Below are 21338 nucleotides of genomic sequence, written 5' to 3'. Positions count from 1 at the left end.
GGAAGGAATCTTGGGAGTTTGAGCATAGAAAATGTACCATGAGCCTGGAGCTTAGTTGAGTGCAAGGGAAAGTGACCAGAGGTAAGGTCAGAGAGGGACACAAGGGACAGATGAGTAGGGCCTTGCAAATCAACATAACTTTTGGATTTTATTTTAAGGGTGGTGAGAAGCTGACGGGATTTTAAGCAAAGGAGTGACATGGTCTGATTTGTATTTTCAAAAACTCCTTTTGGCTACAGAACAGAGAATGAGTATCAGATGGACTTGCGATTTGCTTTAGAGATAGACCTGAAAAGTCTTGCCAATGGGTTGCAATGTGGAGGCAGAAGGAAAGGCTGCATATGTTGCTGCTGCTTTGGCTTATGTGACTGTATTTAGTATGATTCATAGAAACCACTGATGAGCAGTTCAATGGTTCATCTTTATTAGGCAACACATTAGTCTGAAAAGTGTTACATGAGGTGTTAAGAATAGTGCCTGCTGTAAATATACCTTCCTAGATAAGCCAGAGTCAGACTGAAGTTAATTAAGGATTGGCATCTTCTGTAAAACAATTATAAATATAACTTTTACTAGTTGCTTCAGGGATCAAATAATAAAGTGTAAATAAAATTATCAACTACTAAAACAACCTACTCTTGTTACAATTTAAAAAAACAAAAGATCACTCAGAGCATTAAAAAGCTAGAGTTGATTGAGAAACATGGGCAGGCAGGAAGAATGGGCATTGTTTGCTTGGCAGAGCAATGACATCCAGCTTTGGCTAAGAGAGGACTCTGTTCATCTCGCCTAACTGGAGTGAACCTGTTGCTATAGGCTCCTCTAATCTCATCTGTCTCTCCTATTGTATTTACAAAGCAGTTTTCTGAACTTGATTTGATTTCTCAAGTAGACTGTCTTATTAGGAAAATACTTTTATCTTTTAAAATTAACTCCATTACAAATCAATCTCCTTAGAGTTTAAGCATCATGAGCCAATTTTCCCAAGACCTGATAACCTGTAATTAAGTTTCATGTTAAGGTTTAAGATGAGCAAAGCTGGGAGGCTTAAAGTAACAGAAACACTGAAACTTTTTCTGATCAGTCTGACATCCTCATTCTCACATTGTCAAGGATCAAATACTGAACCAGATGAATAAAGGACATTTTTTGTGTTTTGTTTTAAGCTTATACCCTTTACTTATCATTAGTACTTCTCCAGCTCTGTGGACATACTGTATGACATATCTGGATCAAACATTTGCTTCAACTACTAGATGTTTATTTTATTTTAATTTATTTATTTTTAAATTTTATTTATTTATTTTTATATTTCAGTTTATTTTATTCTTTCTGTTCTATTCTATTCTATTCTATTCATTTTTTGAGATGGAGTCTTGCTCTGTCACCCAGGCTGGAGTGCAGAGGAACAATCTCGGCTCATTGCAACCTCCGTTTCCTGGGTTCAAGCGATTCTCCTGCCTCAGCCTCCCGAGTAGCTGGGATTACAGGTTTGCACCACCACACTCGGCTAATTTTTGTATTTTTAGTAGAGACAGGGTTTCCTCACATTGGCCAGGCTGGTCTTGACCTCAAGTGATCTGCCTGCCTCGGTCTCCCAAAATGTTGGGATTATAGGCGTGAGCCACCATGCCCGGCCAGACATTCATTTTATTTTAAATGGAATCTGTCTCTTATGAGGAAATTTGTCCCTCTTTATTTCTAGTTTTCTTAACAGTGAGGAGAGCAGATAGTAGTAGTATCTAGTTTTTAGTGCAGGACTGAAAAAACAACACTTGAAGTCAGAGATCAGGGCTCCTTTTCTAATTTTTTCTAGTTTTCCTGTTGCCGTTATAGTCTTCCCTGAATTACTGCAGTAGCCTCTTAATTGCTCTCATGGTTTTTATTTCTTCCCCTCTGCACTTTTAAAGGAGCCAAGATGATGTTTTAAAAAATGCAAATAACTCACCTGCTTAAAACTCTTCTATAGACTTCTGGCTTACTTAGAATGAAATCCAAACCCCTTACCATAGCCAACAAGGCCCCATAGTCTCCTTTATAACCTCATTTCCTGGGTTCTCCCCCTCGCTCACTGGTTTCCAGCCACTGGGCCTCCTCTCTGACCCTAGAAGAGGTGTCCCTTCCCACTTCAGAGCCTTCGCATTGCTATTCCCTCTGCCTGAGGCACCCCACCCCCAAGATCTGCACATAACTGACCCTTGAGGCTCAACTCAAACCTCACCTCTTCAGCAAGGGCTTCCTTGGCCCTTCCAAACCAAAGCAGCACTTGTCCCCTTCATGAACCTCTATCACAGCATCTGCTTCTTGTTCATAGCACTTACAGTATTGGAGTTAGCTTATTTCATTTGTTTACTTTTTTTACTGACTATTTCCTCTACTGGATTGTATGTATATTCCAGAAAAACAGGGACCTTTTCTGTCTTGTTCACCACTGTGACTCCAGTGCCTGGCACAAAGTAGACATTCAATACAACATTTGTTACGTGAATGAATGGTTTCTCAACTGGTTCCACTGTCATTTACCTAGTTGGGTTAGATATTTGACTCTGTGATTTTGTTTTTCCAGCTTTAAAATGGTAATAATAGTATCTTTCATCTAATTTATTTTTAGCATGGAGGAGAAAAACTAGGTTGTCTTTATATTTGGAAATGTTACTCTTGAATAATGTGATACTGTGAAACAAACAGCTATATAGGAAGTATAGAAGGTACAGAGTGAAAATGTTCCTTGCTTATGATCAGGTAAGATTCTGGATTTCTTTTCTAAATTCTTTTTTTTCTTTATTTCCTTTGGTTTTTGTAGAAAGTGACTGAGATGTACCAGTTCAAATTCAAATACACGAAAGAAGGAGCCACTATGGATTTTGACAGGTAGAATCTAACTGCTTAATGAACATGAGAAATAAGTAGGATTGAGGTAAACGTAAGCTTCTTGAGGCCAGACAAAGGCCTTATACTTCTTTTTAAATTTCCCCACAAACCCTATAGAAAACCACTATTATAAAAAGGAGCTGCAACAATTGTTTACATTCCTGAAATCCATGGATTAAGCTGGTGGGAATAGAGAAAATGGCAGGCAGCACAACGGTAGAAATTATATTAATAAGGTTGCCTACACGATGTTGATTGAATAACTCCATAAGGCTCTGTCTAGCCATTAATTCAAAGTTTCTCAACTGCTATGCCTAGATAGTGATCCTTTCCACACTCGAAATAGCCAGACTGTGCCTAAGGTAGATAATACCCCTGGACTATTTGCTTGTATGCACAAATATTCTCATTTGCTTCCCCTAGTGTGTCATATAAATATCATTTTTTATGTGTCCTTGTATGAAAAGATTAGAACACACTGCAGTTTCCTAATAAGTTGAAAATTCCAAGTTTTAGGTATCCTAATGGGTTAAATAGCAAACACAAGGACATTGAAGAGCAACATTAATTTTTCTCCCAGTAGCTTTTGGATTCAGACCTTCCAGGAGGGATGGAGAGCTAAGTATTGCTGATAAGATGGCACAGTAGTGGAAGGTACAGATGATGGTGAAAAACTCTGGATAGTAGAGGAATCCAAGTAAGGGGGATGGATGCCCCTGAAAGGAATGACTGATGAGAGACATGACCTAATTTTCAATTTTCCCTACTATTAGCTCTGGCTCATCATTTACCATGAACTTGAGGACTTTTCTCCAAGACTCACTCCCTTAATTATCCTTCCATTTGTAAAACCTACAGAGAGCACTAGAATGTGAAGAGAATATCAGTTCCAAAAATGATAATTAAAATATTACCTTTTGTTAGCTAACATTTGTATAATACTTTATAGCTTTTACAGCAGCACTTTTCATACACATTTTCTCACATAAGAAGTCACCTTTACTCTCCAAAACTCAAAAATATACACTGATGGCCAGATTAAACTCTTGTTCTGAAGGCACATATGCTAAGAGGTAAGCAGTAAAACAAAAATGGCCAAATCTTTCACATGCTAAGGAGGAGAGAAGATGATGCATATTATTAATTTCCTAGAGAAGAAATATAGGCATTTGTTCAAATGGGAGTCCTGAATATGATTTTACTGATGTGTCCTGGAGGTTCCCATGAGCTATGTGCCTATAGCCCTTCATTCTGGTTACCTACATTTGAATTGGTTAAATGCTGGTTGGCAAAATTTTAAGTTGTTCAAAATTGGAAAAGGAGCTAATGTATTCACTTAGTAAATGTTTGCTTCATGAATTCACATTGTCTCCAAAGATCAGTTAGGGGAAAATCCAACAGTTCAATTACTTAGGGTTATTTTTCATATTAAGAGCTGTGTGCACAGCATTGTGTAAATATATTGTAGTCATGGTCCTTTCTGGAAACTACTCAAATGTGAGACTTAATTGTGGAAGGAAACTTTGGAGATAAATAAAGTTTAGAATTGGAAGGTAATTTAGTCCAAATTATTCATTCATTCATTAATTCAACAAACGTTGATTGAATAGCCGGACACCAAACTCTGTACTGTGGAGATGAAAGATATAGCCACTCACAGTCTAGAGAAGGACAGTTATCCTGAGGATAAGATGAGGGTATTATCAGAGAAGACTTCCTTGAAGAGTCTGCATGTGAGCTAGGTATTAGAGGATAAGTTTAGGACAGTCAGGAAGAGAAGTGGAAAAATGAACAGTACAAGCAAAGTGAACAGCGTATGCAAATACTGTGAGTGAGAGGAAACTGGGCAATAGCTGCAGATGAGGATGGAGGTGAGGATGTGATGGACTGTGAAAGGAATTGTATACACACTGTCTTTGAATTTGATTGAAAGGTGATGGATATAATAGAAGAATTCTAAGTAAGAAGGTGACATGAACAGATTTTCCTATTAGTAATATTATTTCAGCAGTGATACGGAGAATATTTTGTAGTATGGACAAGAAGGAAAGCAGGAAAAATGCCACTGTAGTAATCAATGCAAGAGTGAGGAAGGGATACTTTTGTGAGATAATCGGATGATAGAAAGGCCCAGAGCTGGTGATTGATTTTATTTGTCTTTACACTTATCTCACAAATGAGCTAACTGACCTAGAGTGTGTCTAAATGACTTGACCAAGGTCATTCAGCTAGTTATCAGCAGAGCTGATATTAGATGTCAGGTCACCTAATTCCAAATTTGTTGTTCTTACTATTGTGGTATATGATTTTTTGCAAATCAAATTTTTAAAAAGATGATATTTTAAATGCTTTTAGGGAATTTGCTACTTAAGAAAGTCTTTGTATGTACATTGTAAAAAGTACCACCACTGCCCTAATTTACATTCTAAAAAAAGTCTCAAAATGTCTTAATGTTTAATTTATATTTATTTAATCACATAGTCAAAAGTTTTGTTCCTTTTGGGATAGATTGCCAATATTGTATATGATCGAAAAGTATGCTTTCTATGTAGTCACAGCAGCAGTACAAGCTTTGAAAGTGGAACAAACAATGAAGATATTAAGAAAGCCAGTGTTCTACTGATCCGTAAATTGTATATACTGATGCAGGACCTTGAGCCACTTCCTAATAATGTTGTACTTACTATGAAACTCCACTACTATAATGCAGGTAGGTAGAGAACTTTAGACAAATTCCTTCTTAAGTGCTGAGCTAATATTTTATATAAGTAGAAAGATTTTGCAAGCATCTGAAAGAGAAGTCTGTTGCTACTCATGAAAGATTAATCTGACTTGTTCTATTGAAACTCAGTTTTCATGGCTTTTTGCCCTTTTCATTTCGCAGTGACCCCACATGATTACCAACCCCTCGGTTTTAAAGAAGAGGTAAATTCACACTTCCTGCTGTTTGACAAGGAGCCTATCAATGTGCAAGTGGGATTTGTCTCCACTGGCTTTCATAGCATGAAAGTAAAAGTCATGACAGAGGCTACCAAAGTGACTGATTTGGAGAACAATCTGTTTCGGGAGAACAGCACTACTGAGCTCGCCCATCAGGGTCTAGACTGTGATGAGGAAGAAGAATGCAATGACCATGTAAGGCAAAGCTTTAGTGATTTTCTATTGCATCAGTTAAACATAACTGATATTTTTCAGTTTCTACCCTGGGTAGAATACAGTGTGCCAGCTATAAAAACTGAAACAAAACCAGTCTCCGACATCAAAGAGTTTTTAATCTAAAAATGTTTAATCTTCTAAAAGGAAATATACTTTATTAGATGAAATTGTCCATAACTAGGAGGAAAAAGATTTTCTAATATATTTATTTTATTAAAGATATCATAAATTTAGAAAATTTGAGGTTTTCTTTCCTTCATTTATAAATGACATATTTTTAAGATTGAAAAATATTCTAGGTATTTATTCATACTCATTGGAAGTATAAATCAGTCCTTGATACTGGCATAATTGGATGGTAGGAGTTGGGGAAGATAAATTTTATGGATGAACCCAAGTCAGAATGAAAACAAATAATAGTCAACTTCTGATTATGTGGAGGAAGACAAGCTTTGGGGCTAACTCACTGGGGAAAATCAGGGGGTTGGTGGGGTTGGAGCCAGGGGAGCCAAACAGTCAGTTCTCTGAGCCCTTTATCCTCGCATTTCCACCAATAGATACTTGGAGTTAGATTCTTGCTAGGGTCCCATTGTGCTCTAGGTAACTCCACACCCTTAACTGGCTGTTGTCTGGATAATAATGTTAACTGCATAACAACATTGTATTAAAAGGGTTCTGAGTTAGACAAAAAATTTTCAGTAGGAAGGGATGCTATAAGATCTTTTCAGGAGATATTTTAAGATTGGAATGATAACTCGTTTACTTAACATAATTTGAGTCTTACTTAAAGATAGATTACTGTACTAGGTGACTTCTGAAGGTTCCTTCTAGTTCTTTAACTCTGTATTATGTTTAATATATTGAAAAGAGGTTCTAGTTCCAGTTTTAATTCAATTAATGTAAATAATACAACCAAACAAGCAACAGATTGTTTTTTTCATTTTTAGTGCTTTCTCGATGTTAGACATAAAAATGACTTTGGATTTTGGATTTCCTCTTCCAATTTCACTCAAGGAAGACATAGCTAACATAGAAAGGGTTAAAAAAATGAAGGTTAAGAAAAGAATGTTTCAGTTAGGTTTTTGTTGTTGTTGTTGTTGTTTTTGAGACAGGGTCTCACTCTGTTGCCCAGGCTGAAGTACAGTGGCAGAACCATGGCTCACTGGTGCCTCAATTTATCAAGGAATCCTCCTACCTCAGCCTTTTGAGTAGCTGGGACTATAAGCACATGACACCACACCTGGCTGATTTTTTATTTTTTAATTTTTTGTAGAGACAAGGGTCTCACTATGTTACCAGGGCTGGTCTCAAACTCCTGGGCTCAAGCAATCCTACTTTGACCTCCCAAAGTGCTGGGATTACAGGTATGAGCCACCACACTCGGCCTCTGCTAAGTATTTATTTATTTATTTATTTATTTATTTAGGGAAAGAGTCTCGTTCTGTTGTCCAGGCTTGAGTGCTGGAGTGCAGTAGTCGATCACAGCTCACTGCAGCCTTGACCTTCTGGTCCCAAGTGACCCTTTCACCTCAGCCTCCAGAGTAACTGAGACCATAGGTGTGCGCCCCCACACCCAGCTAATTTTTTAGTTTTTGTAGAGACAGGGCCTCCCTGTGTTGTCCAGGCTGATCTTGAACTCCTGGGCGACAGTGATCCTCCTGCCTTGGCCTCTCAAAGTGCTAGGATTATACCGCACCTGGTTAGATTTTTATCTTTTAATTAAGAATTAGTTTCTTTTTTTATCAAATGAAAGCAGGACAGCCTAAGAATGCATAGTTCAACTGATAGATTAAATAAGGAATGTGACAATCCTTTTCAAGCATACATTTAGTTGAAACTATATGTATTATATGGACTTTGTGGTAAACTCAGTTGATTGAAGTTCCTCTCTCAGCCAACCAAACATATGAGAGAATTTAGTAAGTCTAGTCAAGTGGTTACTGTCACTTTCCCACTAAGGATTCCTTTTTGTTTTCCTTCACGGAATACATGGAACACACACTCACACACACACACATTCATACATGTGTATACATATGTAGAACCTTTATTTCTTTTAAAAATTTTATTTTGAGATATATCATATATAGAATAGAGTACATAAAAATAGTATGTACAGTTTAAAGAATAATAAGAACATCCATATGTCCTCCATTTAGGCTAAGATGTAGAACATTGCTACTCCCTTAGAAGTCACCACGTATCCCTTCCTCATTGCACGCCCCCTGAAGGTAACCACTCTCCTGACCTTCATGATAACCTTTCCGTTACTCTTCTTTATAGTTTTGCCATGGATGAATACATCTACTCATTTTAAATTTTTATATCAAAGTAATCATACTCTGAGTATTCTCCTATAATTTTCTTCTTTTGCTTGAACCTCTACGTGGAGATTTAGCCATTGTGGTGTTGTTCTTTCATTTTCACTGCTGTAGAGTATTCTACTCTTGATAGACATTCTTTTTAATTGTCATAAACATTAATGTACATACCTCTTGGTACACCTGTCAAAGAATGTCTCTTGGGAATATATGAAACAGTTCTAGGCTTGTGTATTTTCAACTTTATTAGGTAATGCAAAACTGTTTTCCAAAGTGGTCGTCGTACCAACTTACTTGCTACCCCCTGTGGAGGAGAGTGCCCTACATTCTTGCCAACACTTATTGTCAGAGTTTATGTTTCCTGCCAGTCTGCTAGATATGAAATGGTAATGCCTCATGATGTTAATTTGAATTTCCCTGATTATTTGTGTGTTTGTGCCTCTTTCCTTTGGCCATCCTATTTTGCTCATATTAAACAGCTGTTCATGTCTTTCATGCATTTGTCTATCAGGTTGTTTATCTTTTCCTCAATGGTTTAAAAAATATGTGCTTAGTAATAATTCCTTTTCACTCATTTATGTTGCAATATTTTTTTCATGTTTGTGGCTCATCTTTTCACTTTTTTTCTTTTCTTTTTTTTTCTTTTTTTTTTTTTGTTGAAACAGGGTTTCACTCTTGTTGCCCAGGCCTGAGTGCAATGGCACGATCTCAGCTCACGGTAACCTTCCGCCTCCTGGGTTCAAGCGATTCTCCTGCCTCAGCCTCCTGAGTAGCTGGGATTGCAGGCATGTGCCACCATGCCCAGCTAATTTTGTATTTTTAGTAGAGGCAGGGTTTCTTCATGTTGGTCAGGCTGGTCTCGAGCTCCCGACTTCAGATGATCCACCCGCCTAGGCCTCCCAAAGTGCTGGGATTACAGGCATGAGCCACTGTGCCTGGCTCATCTTTTCACTTTCTTTAAGAGGTCTTTTGAGAAATATAAGTTTTTAACTTTAATATAGTCTATCCTTTAATATGTGCTTTTGGATATCCTTAAGAAATCCTCTACCTGAGGTCACTAATAATATTCTCATATTTTATTCTAAAAGTTTTAACATTTTTCTTTTTACATTTAGGTTTATAATCCACTTAAAGTTTATTTTTATTTATGGAGTGAAATAGACCAGACCCTCTTAACATTTTTAAATTCAAGAATAATAAACATACAGTAAAACATATGTATCAGTGATACAGCTCAATAAATATTCACAAACTGAACACTAGAGCTGGGATGAGGGTGACACAAGCAAGGTGCCTGGGGAGCATATTTTAAGGAAGATCTCAGGTGCCAAGAGTAAGGACCTCCTGAAATTTTGACCCCTGGATACCTTGCTTGCTTTGTCTTTGTCACAGCCCTACTGAATAAATATGTGAAATCAGCACTCAGATCAATAAATAGAATTCTTCCAGATCCCGAGAAACCCCCAGTCTTACTTTACAGTCACTATTCTACTCAACAAGAATATTGCTATCCTGACTTCTATTTGCATAGATTAGTTTCTCCTCTTTATTTTATAGACATGGAATCATAGAGTATGGACTTTTTTTTTTTTTTTTTTTGAAACGGAGTCTTGCACTGTTTCCCAGGCTGGAGTATAGTGGTGAGATTTCTGTTCTGCTCACTGCAAGTTCCGCCTCCCGGGTTCACGCCATTCTCCTGCCTCAGCAGCTGGGACTACAGGCGCCTGCCACCACATCCAGCTAATTTTTTGTATTTTTGGTAGAGATGGGGTTTCACATGTTGGCCAGGATGGTCTTGATCTCCTGACCTCTTGATCAGCCCGCCTCGGCCTTCCAAAGTGCTGGGATTACAGACGTGAGCCACCGCACAGGGCCGAATATGGACCATTTTTTCAGTTAACATTATGTTGTGAGATTTACCCATATTTTTACATGTTGTTGTAGACCATCCTGACAATTTATTCATTCTATTGTTAATGGCAATTTATTCATTATAATGTTAATTTGGATAATTTCTAATTTTTGTCTATGATGGATAGAAATGCTTGGAATATTCTGGAACATGTTTTTTTAGGGAAATAACTACACATTTCTGGTGGGAATAGAATTACTAGGAGTAGAATTGCTGGGTCAAAGGGTATGCGTATATTTAGTTTTAACAGATAGTGCAAAATAGTTTCCAAAGTATTTGTGCCAATTTACACTCCCACCAGCAATGTATGAGAGTTGTGATTGCTTTACATCCTCACTAACCCTTGACATTTTCCATTGTTAAGATTTTATCCATTCTGGTGGGTGTGCAGTGGTATGTCATATTGGTTTTAATTTGCATTTCCCTGATGACTAATGAAGAGGAGCACCTTTTTATATGTTTATTGGCCATGTTGAATATTTTCTTTTGTGAAGGATCTGTTCAAATTGTTTGCCCCTCCCCTGCCTTTTTTTCTCTTGGATTGTCTTTCATTCTTACTGATTTGTAGGAGCTCTGCATATATATTCTGCATATATTTGTTGGATACATGTATTGTGAATATCTTCTTCAACCTTGTGAGTTGTTTTCTTAATGAGGTGTTTTATGAACAGAAGTTCTTAATTTTAATGTATTCTGATTATCAATCTTTTCAGCTATATTCAGAAGTTTTTGGTACTGTTTAAGACATTTTTACCTGCTTCAAAATTTACAGAGATGTACTCTATGTTTTTCTCTAAAAAAGGGAAATAACTACAGAAACAGAAGAGAAATTTTTAAAGTTATAAAAACCTCCCTGAATAACTTCATACCAAAAAATATGAATACCTGCCCTTTCTCTCCTCTACCTTCAGGTATTCATATATTTTGTTATAAAATTATTAGTGGAGGTCTCATAATTTTTAAAATATCTTCTATTTCTGTAGTTATTTCCCTTTTTTCATATCTAGTGCTGTTCATTTGTGTCTCATTTATTTTCCTTTATTATGTTTGCCAAAAATTAGTATATTTTATTAGTCTTTTCAAAAAGCCATCTTTTGGTTGTGCTGATCACTTCTATTGCTTTGTTTGTTTTCCATTTCATTTACAAGTGATCCTCCCACCTCAGCCTCACAAGTAGCTATGACTATAAATGAGTGCCACCACACCTGGCTAATTTTTTTTTTTTTTTGATATGGAGTCTTGCTGTGTCACCCAGGCTGGAGTGCAGTGGCCCGATCTCGGCTCACTGCAACCTCCGCTTCCCTGGTTCAAGTGATTATCCTGCCTCAGCCTCCTGAATAGCTAGGATTATAGGCATGTGCCATCACACCCAGCTAATTTTTGTATTTTTAGTAGAGTTGGGGTTTCACAATGTTGGTCAGCTGGTCTCGAACTCCTGACTTCATGATCTGCCCACCTCGGCCTCCCAAAGTGCTGGGATTACAGGCGTGAGCCACCATGCCCAGCCTCATTTTTGTATTTGTTTTAGAGATAGGATTTCATCATGTTGCCCAGGTTGGTCTCAGATTCCTGAGCTCAAGCCATCTGCTGGTCTTGGTCTCCTAAAGTGCTGGGATTATAGGCGTGGGCCATCACGCCCAGCTCATCTTTGTCTTTTTCTATTTCTCTGGTTTGGTTTGTCTTTCTGATGCCAAATTGTACTTCCATAAATGTATAGACATGAATATCCTACAGGTACCTTAGATTCAACATCTTCAAATGGAATTTTAACTTCTGAACAAACACACACTTCCTCATCCTAGGTTCCTTATCTTGGTATTGCACCATCACTTTTCTAAGCAACCCAACCAGGAACATGTTCAACTCTTATTTTCTCCTCACTTCCTACATTCTTTTGGTACACCATTTCCGTGTGTTTTGCCTTTGAAGTATTTCCCAAATCTAGCACTGTTACCACTGTGCTGATGCAGGATGTCATCATTGCTTTCTTGGTGATAGTTGAGTCTTCTAACTGGGTCTCCTTGATGTCATCATTGCCTCTCCAGTCTGTCTTCCAGGGTGCCAGAGAGCGAGGCACTCAAATATTTGAGATATTTTAAGTTGATTTATTTTGTGTAGTTGCAAAGGGCAGAATGAGAACCAATAGATGAAAATTATGTTGATTTTGGCTCAATAGAAGGAAGAATTTTCTCTTTAAAAATTTTAAAGAAATATTATTATAACATTAAAGTAATTTAAAAAGCAATGGAAATCTTCCACTGTCGCACCATCCTATCGATACTGTTATTTTTATATGTCCCATCCTCTCCAGTATTTTTTCATTGATTTATATATTTGTATGTGGTTTTAATCATGGTGTCTGTGAATTTATTTTACTTTCATACTTATTATTGATTTTGTAAATATGTTCCACCTTAATCTTTATATTTTTAATTTTAATGACGTCTTGTTTTATTTAGGCACTCTACCATTTCCCTACTTTGAAACATTTAGGTTAATTCCTGATTTTGCTATTATAAAGTGTTGTAATAAATACCTTTGTACACATGAAAGCATTTAAAAATTTTTTCTACGAATATAGTATCAGGAGTGAAATTTACAGAGCTTGAACATTTGTATGGCTCTCAAATGAGTAGTACCAAATCATTTTCCAGAAGCTGCCAACTTCTCCACCTCCTCAGAGTGAATTTTCTAACAATGACAACTACTTAACAAACCTGGTTGCCTTGTGTAGGGGTGAACTCCAGTGTCACCAGCTGTGCTCAAGTGCAGATATATACGTGTGTTCAAGATAGAGTAGATGATTATCTCTAGGGTGTTGCAAAAGTAAAATCATGATTTAGAGGGAAAGTTGAACTAGATTGACTTCTGATATATCTTTCATGCTAAGATTCTCTGGGATATTTTTTGAATTCCTATTAAGAGAATAATGCCCTGGCGGGGCGCGGTGGCTCATGCCTGTAACCCTAGCACTTTGGGAGGCTGAGGCAGGCAGATCACAAGGTCAGGAGATCAAGACCATCCTGGCTAACACAGTGAAACCCCGTCTCTACTAAAAATATTAAAAAATTAGCTGGGCGTGGTGGGGGGTGCCTGTAGTCCCAGCTACTCAGGAGGCTGAGGTAGGAGAATGGCGAAAACCCGGGAGGCGGAGCTTGCAGTGAGCCGAGATTGCGCCACTGCACTCCAGCCTGAGCGACAGAGCGAGACTCCGTCTCAAAAAAAAAAAAAAAAAAAAAAAGAGAATATTGCCCTGCTAAGCACTGTGAGGAAAACAAAGACATACAAGATATAGCCTGTGCCCTTTAGAATTGTGGCTGAAGAGATAACCCCTACACAATGTAATAAAAAGATAATACTAGAGAATGTATGAATGATAGAAATAATATTAACAATTTTGAGCACTCTCAGAGCTTTACATATATTATCACTTTCAATCTTCCTAGCTATTTTATAAGGTAGATACTATTGTTATCTTCATTTTACAAATGAAGAAACTGAGCCAGAGAAATTAGCCCAAGACTCTATACATAGTGGATATGTAACAGGGGCAGAATTCAAACCCAGGCAGTTGAACTCCAAAGTACTAAGGTTACAGAAAAAAGGATAAATTGGCACTGTGTGGGAAAGTTTCATTAAGTTGGTGTTTTTTTTGTTTTTTTTTGTTTTTTTTTTTTGAGATGCAGTCTCACTATGTTTTCCAGGCTGGTCTTGAACTCCTGGGCTCAAGCAATCCTCCCACTTCAGCCTTCCATGTACCTGAGATTATAGGCATGTGTCACCATGCCTAGCTTGATTTGGTGATTTTGTGGATGAATCATATTTTGATTGGCAGTGATCATGGCAGAGGACATTCCAGGCAAGTTGGAAAGTCCAGTATGGTAGCATCAGAAATTCTGTCTCTGTGACTTAGAATTACAATACTGAATGTTCCACGCCTTTCCTGTATCCTACAGGGCTTTGCTGAAATTTCTTTACTCTTGGTAGTCTCTAACTCAAAGATTTTTTAAAACTGTAAAAATAATTTATAATTTAAGTTTTATTTAAAATTAAAATAGAAGGTTTATAAAATTTTGATCCAACAGCTTACACTGCTTTTCTACCAATGATCTATAGTAAAGACAGGATTTAACACAATTACATTGTTGTGAGACTGTTGAAAATAGAAAGATTTTAATGCAATTTTCTTTTTCGGGTTATTCCTTATTCCAGTCACAGAAAGGCAAATATAACAGAGTTTCTACTAATAGTTGAAATTATTCAATAATTGTACTATTCACTTTCTGGTGTGATTGTTAAGATCCAAGGAATAATGTGAAAGTGAGATTATAATTTGGCAATGGATTCAGAATTGATAAAAGCACACATGCTTGAAACTTAAGAATTCTTAAATTATAAGAACTCTAAAAACCTAACTCCGCCGGGCGCGGTGGCTCAAGCCTGTAATCCCAGCACTTTGGGAGGCCGAGGCGGGCGGATCACAAGGTCAGGAGATCGAGACCACAGTGAAACCCCGTCTCTACTAAAAATACAAAAAATTAGCCGGGCGCGGTGGCGGGCGCCTGTAGTCCCAGCTACTCAGGAGGCTGAGGCAGGAGAATGGCGGGAACCCAGGAGGCGGAGCTTGCAGTGAGCCGAGATCGCGCCACTGCACTCCAGCCTGGGCGACAGCGTGAGACTCCGTCTCAAAAAAAAAAAAAAAAACCTAACTCCACTTGAAAAATAGAACATGGAATTGTCCAAGGAATCCCACGACAATACAGGGTTCAGTAAGCCTGTCTGAAAAACTCTGTCCTAACTGTGTCCTTATTATTTAATCTGCTCCCCACAACATTTTCAGGACAGATCTCCATTCTTTTTTCTTTTTTCTTTTTTTTTTATGAGACAGGATCATACTCTGTCACGCAGGCTGGAGTGCAGTGGCGTGATCTCAGCTCACTGCAATCTCTGCCTCCTGGGATCGAGCCACTCTCCCACCTCAGCCACCCAAGTAACTGGGACTACGCGTGCATGCTACCATGTCTAGCTAATTTTTATATGTTTTACAGAGACAGGGTTTCGCCATGTTGCCCAGGCTGGTCTCCAACTCCTGAGGTCAAGCAACCCACCCACCTCTGCCTCCGCCTCCCAAAGTGCTGGGATTACAGGCAAAAGCCACCATGCCTGGCCAGGTCTGCCTTCCTAATAGGGGTGTTTTAGGCCTAAGCTGTAGCTAGTAAGGCTATACAAACAGAAAGGCACTTCACATAACTCTGGGAAGTTGGGTTTTTTTCCCTGTCATAGTCAACTGGACAGATAGCAGTAGACATACACACTGAAGACAACTTCCCCTGAAGACCCTTAGACAGGTTTCTTCAAAGAACTGACCTGTATGGTGCTAATCAACATATGTTCTGTAATTTGTTGTAGAATCTTACTTAAACTTATGCTGTTTAAATGCTGAGGGAAAAGTACTTCTTTCTAGTAGAGATAGTTAACCCAGTCTCCTTAAAAAACTCTAGTAATTACTTACACAGACAGTGATAAAAAGATGGAGGGCTAATGTTGGCCCAAATCTATTTTGAAGATTAAATCTAGTTTATTAAGTCATTATAGTTCTTTGAGAATTAATATTTTAACCATATTTTTAGGCAGGGGTCTACTATAATTTTCTAATTTTCTGAAGTACTTATGTGTCTTTATACCTCCAAATACAGTTGCTAGACACTCTCTGCAGGCTTTTTTCTAGGCCTTTCTTTTGTAACTAGAAATCTTGATCCAGAATGGTATTTTTTTCATCTGTGACGTATTAATTTCACTGAAGCATAAATAATTCATATAAATGATGTTTTTTTTTGAGGATGAGCTAAAGGCAGAGAATACTGTCTTCTTATAAAAGCCTCTAGTATTTTTAAAGTTTATTCAATAGTTTATCATTTGATTTAGTTACAATGAATGGCTTGCTTTTTAAGCATATCCCAAACATACACACTCTATTACACTATTTTCTAAGTGTAATAAAAATGATTTGCATTTTGCCTAGATTTTTGCATCTTATTTCAATTTAAAAATAATGTTTTAAGATAGCTTTTTTCTTTTTTATGAATTCCACAAAAGAATCCACAAATTATAACAATATGTCGTTTACCTAATGTGTTCTTTCCCTCCATGAAGCTCATTTCTCACTCTTTTGTGCCAGCACACTTAAGTAAAAAGCAAATAATTTATTTTTAAGAAATTAGAATATAAAGCACATTGTTTCCAAGGTAAATGGCAGCATTTAAGTGTGGACTAGAAAGATAGTTTTCTGAATTCCTTAGAATTGCTTTGTATTCCAGATAGATTAAAACAAGACCTTTTCATTCAAAACCTATTGTTTTCCACTAAACTCTGAACTGAAATTTTGCGTTTTTTGAGGTATAGTCTGATGATTTTCATAGCATCACATCTCCTGAAGCATATATGCCTTCTTTGATACAACATAGTGTTGGCAATAATATCTCAGATTCTTGGAAGTGGGATTGATTATTGAAAGCACTGGAAGAGGCACATTATTTACAGAAAATATTCAGCCTTAAAAAACACACATATTGGCCGGGCGCAGTGGCTCACGCCTGTAATCCCAGCACTTTGGGAGGCCGAGACAGGCGGATCACAAGGTCAGGAGATCGAGACCATCCTAGCTAACACGGTGAAACCCTGTCTCTACTAAAAAATACAAAAAAACTAGTCGGGCGAGGTGGCGGGCGCCTGTAGTCCCAGCTACTTGGGAGGCTGAGGCAGGAGAATGGCATAAACCCAGGAGGCGGAGCTTGCAGTGAGCTGAGATCCGGCCACTGCACTCCAGCCCAGGCGACAGAGCGAGACTCCATCTCAAAAAAAAAAAAACACACACACACACACACATATCAGGCCGGGTGCAGTGGCTCATGCCTGTAATCCCAGCACTTTGGGAGGCCAAGGCAGGAGGATCACCTGAGGTCAGGAGTTCAAGACGAGCCTGGCCAACATGGTGAAACCCTGTCTCTACTAAAAATACAAAAATTAGCCAGCACAAGAATCACTTGAACCCAGGAGGCAGAGGTTGCAGTGAGCCAAGATCACGCTACTGCATGCCAGCCTGGGAGACCGAGGGAGACTCCATCTCGAACAGAACAAAACAAAACAAAACAAAAAAACCACATACACACATCATTCTTTCTTCATCATGAGACTGTAGTCCTTTTCATTAAGTTTCCTTTTGTCAAATAGAAAATTATTTTCTTTTTTTTTTTTTTGAGACGGAGTCTCACTCTGCCGCCCAGGCTGGAGTGCAGTGGCCAGATCTCGGCTCACTGCAAGCTCTGCCTCCCGGGTTCATGCCATTCTCCTGCCTCAGCCTCCTGAGTAGCTGGGACTACAGGCGCCCGCCACCTCGCCCGGCTAGTTTTTTGTATTTTTTAGTAGAGACGGGGTTTCACCGTGTCAGCCAGGATGGTCTCGATCTCCTGACCTCGTGATCCGCCCGTCTCGGCCTCCCAAAGTGCTGGGATTACAGGCTTGAGCCACCGCGCCCAGCCTTAGAAAATTATTTTCAATTAATTGTTCTGTTTTGCAGTCCAGAATGTAATTGCTATCCTCTATTAACTGTGCAAAGAGGAATGAAAGTTGGTTGACTTTCCCATCAGTCATATAAGTCATTTCTTCTTTTGTCTGAATCATTCTATAACATATCAGAGAATTACTTCCTTCCTTTTGTGAGTGGAAGAGCCACACCGATTATCTGTATACATTTCACTTATATTAAAAAAGTATACTGATATGTATTATGGCAGAAAAAAAGTCAAGGATAGTGAGTAATCTTAGGTAGAAATGTTTTGGATGTTACAATTACTAAGTCCTAGCATTAAAATAAATAAATTTTGTTTAAAAAAGAGTAAGGCAGAATATTCTGTTTGGTTAAAAAAGAGATGCCTGGGCCGGCCGCAGTGGCTCACGCCTGTAATCCCAGCACTTTGGGAGGCTGAGGCCGGTGGATCATGAGGTCAGGAGATCGAGACCATCCTAGCTAACATGGTGAAACCCTGTCTCTACCTAAAATACAAAAAATTAGCCGGTCGTGGTGGTGGGCGCCTGTAGTCCCAGCTACTTGGGAGGCTGAGGCAGGAGAATGGCATGAACCCGGGAGGCAGAGCTTGCAGTGAGCCGAGATCGCGCCACTGCACTCCAGCCTCGGCGACAGAGCGAGACTCCATCTCAAAAAAAAAAAAAGAGATGCCTGTAATAATACAATGCTATTATTACAGCAAAATCAATGAAATATTAGGTTTCATTTAAGCTCAGATTTTTTTCAAAGTGACTTTATTGAAATTTTATTCAACTGCACATTGGAAAAAAGTGTAATGATAATGTTACCCAATTTCCTATAACTATATTCAGTTGGCTGATTTTTCTGATACCATTATGTGTGTTAAAGTTTTCTATTTGATGCTACATTGTCTGTTGGTACACACCTGAGATTATGCTTGTAACAAATCTAAGCATCATAAGAGGAGTAATTCTTTTAGCATTTATATTAAGATCTCAAAATTGAGAGCTAAGACTTTAGAAGACCAGTCCTTCTGACAATGGTAAAGAAAAGTTAGAAACACAGTTGGCCCTTTGTGTGTATATGTGTGTGTGTGTGTGTGTGTGTGTGTGTGTGTGTGTGTATACATATAATATTTATTTATTATTATACTTTAAGTTCTGGGATACATGTGCAGAACTTGAAGGTTTGTTACATAGGCATACACATGCCATGGTGGTTTGCAATTGGCCCTTTGTATCTGTGGGTTCCGCATTAGTGGATTCAGCCAACTGTGGGTTTAAACTGTTAAAAAAAATGGTTGAGTCTGTACTGAACATGTACAGACTTTTTTTCTTGTCCCCCATGATTCCCTAAACAATACAGTATAACTATTTATGTAGCATTTATGTTGTATTGAATATTATAAATAATCTAGAGATGATTTAATATATATGGGAATATGTACATAGGATGTGCATATTATATGCCAATACTGTGCCATTTTATATAAGGGACTTGAGCATCCATAGATTTCCTGTCTGTGGGTGTGGAGTGTGTGTGCCCCAAAACCAGTTCCTCATGGATACAGAGGGATGACTGTATACTTTATGAGTCACTACCTAGGTGTGCTTTTTTCTGCACAATGGAGGGCTCTTTCTGCTTTGATAACCAAAGTTGGAACAAACAAACTTTATCACTAAGGGTATCATTTTGACATTTAAACAAAGGCTACATGAAGCTCATTGTGAAGAAGGTTTAAAAGAATGTTCTACTGGGGCCGGGTGCGGTGGCTCACACCTGTAATCCCAGCACTCTGGGAGGCCAAGGCGGGTGATCACCTGAGGTCAGGAGTTCAAGACAAGCCTGGCCAACATGGCGAAACCCTGTCTATACCAAAAATACAAAAAATTAGCCGGGCATTGTGGTGGATGCTTGTAATCCTAACTACTTGGTAGGCTGAGGCAGGAGAATCACTTGAACCTGGGAGGCGAAGGTTGCAGTGAGTTGAGGTCGCACCATTGCACTCCAGCCTGGGCGACAGAGCAAGGCTCTGTCACCAAAAAAAAAAAAACAAAGTATGTTCTACTATATTCTAATCAACAATAAGTTATCAGCATTTATTCAGTCAATAAATATTATATTGAGGCCTACTATGCTTGAGTCATCATAGGAGGGTAGTGTACACAAAGATGAATAGGCCAAATCCCTGATTCAAAATTGATTAGAGGAAGAGAAACAAACAAATGGCTATTTATTATATAATAATAATAGCCACCATTTATTAAGTGCCCACAAAAGGCTGTGTATACATGTGAACCCAATTAATCCCAACGACAACTTTGCATGATATTTTATAGCTGAAGAAACAGAAGTTCAAAGACATTAAGTAGCATGTCCAGGGTTGCCCAACTAGAGAGCATCAAAATCAATATTTCAATCTAGGTCTCTCTGGCTCCAAAACTCATACTCAATCTGTTAAATCATATATTCGCCCATGTAGGGGAGAGTGTGTAAAATCTCAGAAGAGAGGTAAAAACCCTATATTAGAATGACCAAATTCCACTTTCACTCATGAAAGAGTAATGTAAGTGTTACCCTCTTGCTGTAAACAACTAGAAAACTGGGCAAAATATGAAGCAACTGTTTTTGGACATTAGACAACAGGCACGCAGGAATAGGATCTTTGACAGAAGAAAAGTGAGACAAGTCTTAAAATTGCCCTGGCTTTCTGCTAGGAGGCACTTTCCAGACCACCGATTCAGGGAGAGAGAACCCAAGCAGAGCATGGCAGTCTTGCTGGGTTGAAGAAAAAGATTGGAGTATGGGGAATCTGAGGCAGTTGGAGACAGAATATCAGAGGGCAGGGAGCTATACAGAGAAGGAGATCCAGAAATCAACATAGGGGTTCCTTGAGTCTTTGATTTAATATTCAGCTTTTCAGGTGTGGGTCAAAACTCCACAAGGCTGGACAAAGAAAACTGGCAACTGAACAATTCCCAGAGCTCTCACAGGGCTGGGAGATGTTCACATAATGACCAGTCAAATGGAGAGCCGTTCTTGAACACTTAGAACATGCAATAAAGACTCCAGAAAGGTTACATGTTAGCAGTAGAGCTAAACCAAACTTTTAGTAAAAGCCTCCAGATTTAATCTAATGAAGTTTAAAAACATGCCTCAAAAGGATCAAGCTTATCTGCCTGCCAAAACAGTTTTTAAGAAAGATAACGAAATTCAAACATTCAACAATGTAACATTCTTATTGATATGTAAAGCAGCAGGAAAACTGATCCATAACCTGCGGGACACCAGTCAGTAGAGACAAGCCCAGAAATTTCAGCAATGATAAAATTAGTAGATAAGGACTTTGAAACAGCTGTTATACCAAGTGCAATGACAGCCTATGTTTACACACAAAAATGTATGCAAATGTTTATAGCAACTCTATTCATAATCTTCAACGTGTGGAAACAATCAGGTGTTTCTTAATTAGAGAATGGATAAAAAGACAAAAAGGAACAAACTACTGAAACATACAACAACATGGATGAGT

At 38.3% G+C, this 21338-nt stretch overlaps 1 protein-coding gene across 8 annotated transcripts in view; it reads left to right on the top strand.

Moving 5' to 3' along the window:
* HORMAD2 (HORMA domain containing 2) overlaps positions 1–21338 on the top strand; it is a 90246-nt gene that overhangs the window by 34313 nt on the left and 34595 nt on the right. For 4 of the 8 annotated variants that reach the window (XM_001107741.5, XM_077950232.1, XM_077950229.1 and 1 more), the window contains 3 exons: positions 2804–2871; positions 5424–5581; positions 5756–6006. In XM_001107741.5, the coding sequence (XP_001107741.2) occupies positions 2804–2871; positions 5424–5581; positions 5756–6006 (477 nt within the window). Of the gene's footprint in view, positions 1–2803; positions 2872–5423; positions 5582–5755; positions 6240–13964; positions 14120–21338 lie in introns of those variants that run through there. The other 4 variants (XR_013399375.1, XR_013399376.1, XM_077950228.1 and 1 more) reach the window with 3 other exon arrangements.

The sequence above is a fragment of the Macaca mulatta genome, chromosome 10 (genome assembly GCF_049350105.2).
Source record: "Macaca mulatta isolate MMU2019108-1 chromosome 10, T2T-MMU8v2.0, whole genome shotgun sequence".
In the NCBI taxonomy this organism is placed as follows: domain Eukaryota; kingdom Metazoa; phylum Chordata; class Mammalia; order Primates; family Cercopithecidae; genus Macaca; species Macaca mulatta.
Note: the sequence above shows the minus strand (reverse complement) of the source record. Positions and strands in the feature narration are given on the sequence as shown.